Here is a 2,500-nt window from a genome sequence, read left to right on the forward strand (position 1 = left end):
CATATAATATATATAATATATATAATGTATATGTATAATATATATAATGTAGATACATAATATGTATATATATATATATATATATATATTATATATAATGTATATATATTATGTATACGCATATATATAATGTATATGTATAATGTATATATATATATAATGTATATATATATATATATATTATATGCATTATATATATATATAATGTATATATGTATATAATGTATATCATATAAGATGCATACACAAAATTAATTTTTAGTTGTTTATAACATTTTATTTTTTGTTTTTTTGTACAATTTTTATTTTTTTGTTTTATTCAAGAGCAGCAGCAGCAGCAGCAGCAGCAGCAGCAGCAAACGCTGCTACTCCTCGAGTGCAGAGATTATATAAATATATTTAATTAATATTAATTATAATTAATTATAGATACATTTACTATCATCTATATTATATATTTATATTTATATTTATTTATTTATTTATTTATTTTATATAATATTCACCTGCGGTTTTTTAGCTGCACTTTCTTTTTTTGCTGCTGCGATGACGTCCGCGCTGCAGCAAATTTGTTTGAATACCCTGAGACCATCCCTCTTCCTGCTGCTGCTGCTGCTGCTGTTGCTGCTGCTGCTGCTGCTGTTGCTGCTGCTGCTGGGATTCCCGTTGCATGCCATCGCGCATCCCTTCCTCGTCCTTTTGCTGCTGCTGCTGCACCTGCTGCTGCTGCTGCTGCTGCTGCTGCTGCTGCTGCTGCTGCTGCTGCTGCTGTTGCTGGTGTTTATGAAGGTTTGTAGATATGCTCGCGAATAAGTCGGTGCTGTCTGCATTAGTTTCTGCTCCTAAAGATATATATTTATATGGTTTAGCAGACTGCATGCAGCCCCGTACAGGAGGCAGACATGCAGCTAAAGCTTCAAGCAAAGCTAAGACACGAGCGAAGCAGCTGTCTTCTGAAGGATATATTTTATTTATAACATAATCGTCAAAGTATAACTTCATATAACCCAACAGATCCCGCTCGTCTTGTGTCCTGCTCAAATACAAATAAATTAATATAAATAAATATAAATAAATATATTATATATATAATATATATATATATATAAATATACATAATATATATAAACATATAAATAAATATATATATATATATATAGAATTAATTTATTTACAAACTCATTCATTATGCTCGTGCTGCTGCTGCTGCTTTTTATTGTGCTGCTGCTGCTGCTTTTTATTGTGCTGCTGCTGCTGCTGCTGTTGTTGCTGCTGCTGCTGCTGTTGTTGCTGCTGCTGCGTTGTACGTTTGTTTGTAGCTTACCCTGTGTCTGCTGCCGCTAATAAACAAATTAAATAAATAAATAAAATAAATAAACAAATGAACAAACAAATGAATAAAATAAACAAATAAATAAATAGACAAACAAACAAGCAAAACAAGCAAACAAAACAAACAAACAAAATAAATAAATAAATAAATAGATAAACAAAATAAACAAAACAAATAAATAAATAAATAAATAAACAAATAAATAAATGAACAAAACAAACAAATAAATAAATAAATAAATAAATAAACTCACCGCTGAATATGTGCTGCATGTGCTTTTAAGGGCTCTGTGAATCTGCTGCGCTGCTGCGGCGTCAGCAAATAACAGAGGCGAGCGGAGCAAATATCTAACAGATCGCTGAGCATTAGACATAGACTCTCTCGCAGCAAAGATAGAGTTGCTGCTTCTCTACACTGCAGCACAACAGCAGCAACACTGCCGAGAGCTGCAGCAGCAGAAGATGGAGAAGTAAAAGCAGCAGCACTGGCAGCAGCAGGAATGCAAGACTGCTGCTGCTGCTGCTGCAGTTGCTGCTGCTGTTGCGTCTTTGGGGTGTATGCTCACCTCTGCTGCAGCAGGCTGCAAGGAAGGCAGCAGCTCTCTTGCTGCTGGCACCCTTCTTCTCTCTCTTTGTCTCCCGAGCCTCACAGACTTACGGGGATAAGGCTCAGCTGCTGCTGTTGCTGCTGCTGCTGCTGCTGCTGCGGGTGCTGCTGCTGTTGCTGCTGCTGCTGCTGCGGGTGCTGCTGCTGCTGCTGTTGCTGCTGTACTATCGGCTGGTGATGCTGCTTCACAGTCTGGTACTGCTACTGCTGTTGTTGCTGCATCGCGTGCTGCTGCTGCTGCTGCTGCTGCTGCGTCTGCTACCCCTCCATCACCTGCTGCTGCTTCTGCTGCATTGCCTGTTGATGCTGCTGCTGCTGCTGCTGCTGCTGAGCAACGCACCGATACGGCGGTACGTGCTCCTCGCATGCCATGCTCAGCACCATTTGCTGCTGCTGCTGCTGGGACTTGTGCTGCTGCTGCCGCTGCTGTTGCTGCTCCTGTTGCTGCTGCCGCTGCTGCTGCAGATACTTCGGGGGTTGTGGGGCCTTCTGGCGTTTCCTGCACAAGCGAGCCGCCGTCTTGCTGCAGCGTACTGCTGCTGCTGCTGCTGTTGCTGCTGC

At 39.9% G+C, this 2,500-nt stretch overlaps 1 protein-coding gene across 1 annotated transcript in view; it reads right to left on the bottom strand.

The window, feature by feature from the left end:
* Positions 1 to 516: 516 nt before the first annotated feature.
* Positions 517 to 2,500, bottom strand: part of EAH_00055540 (hypothetical protein, conserved) — a gene marked incomplete at both ends in the record, with an annotated part of 2,481 nt that continues 497 nt past the window's right edge. Inside the window, 3 exons of the mRNA XM_013393871.1 lie at positions 517 to 1,033; positions 1,587 to 1,747; positions 1,983 to 2,500. The exon at positions 1,983 to 2,500 is cut by the window's right edge and continues 48 nt beyond it. Coding sequence (XP_013249325.1) covers positions 517 to 1,033; positions 1,587 to 1,747; positions 1,983 to 2,500 — 1,196 coding nt within the window. The remainder of the gene's footprint in view (positions 1,034 to 1,586; positions 1,748 to 1,982) is intronic.

The sequence above is a fragment of the Eimeria acervulina genome, genomic scaffold (genome assembly GCF_000499425.1).
Source record: "Eimeria acervulina Houghton genomic scaffold, Eah_scaff1104, whole genome shotgun sequence".
Classification (NCBI taxonomy): Eukaryota; Apicomplexa; class Conoidasida; order Eucoccidiorida; family Eimeriidae; genus Eimeria; species Eimeria acervulina.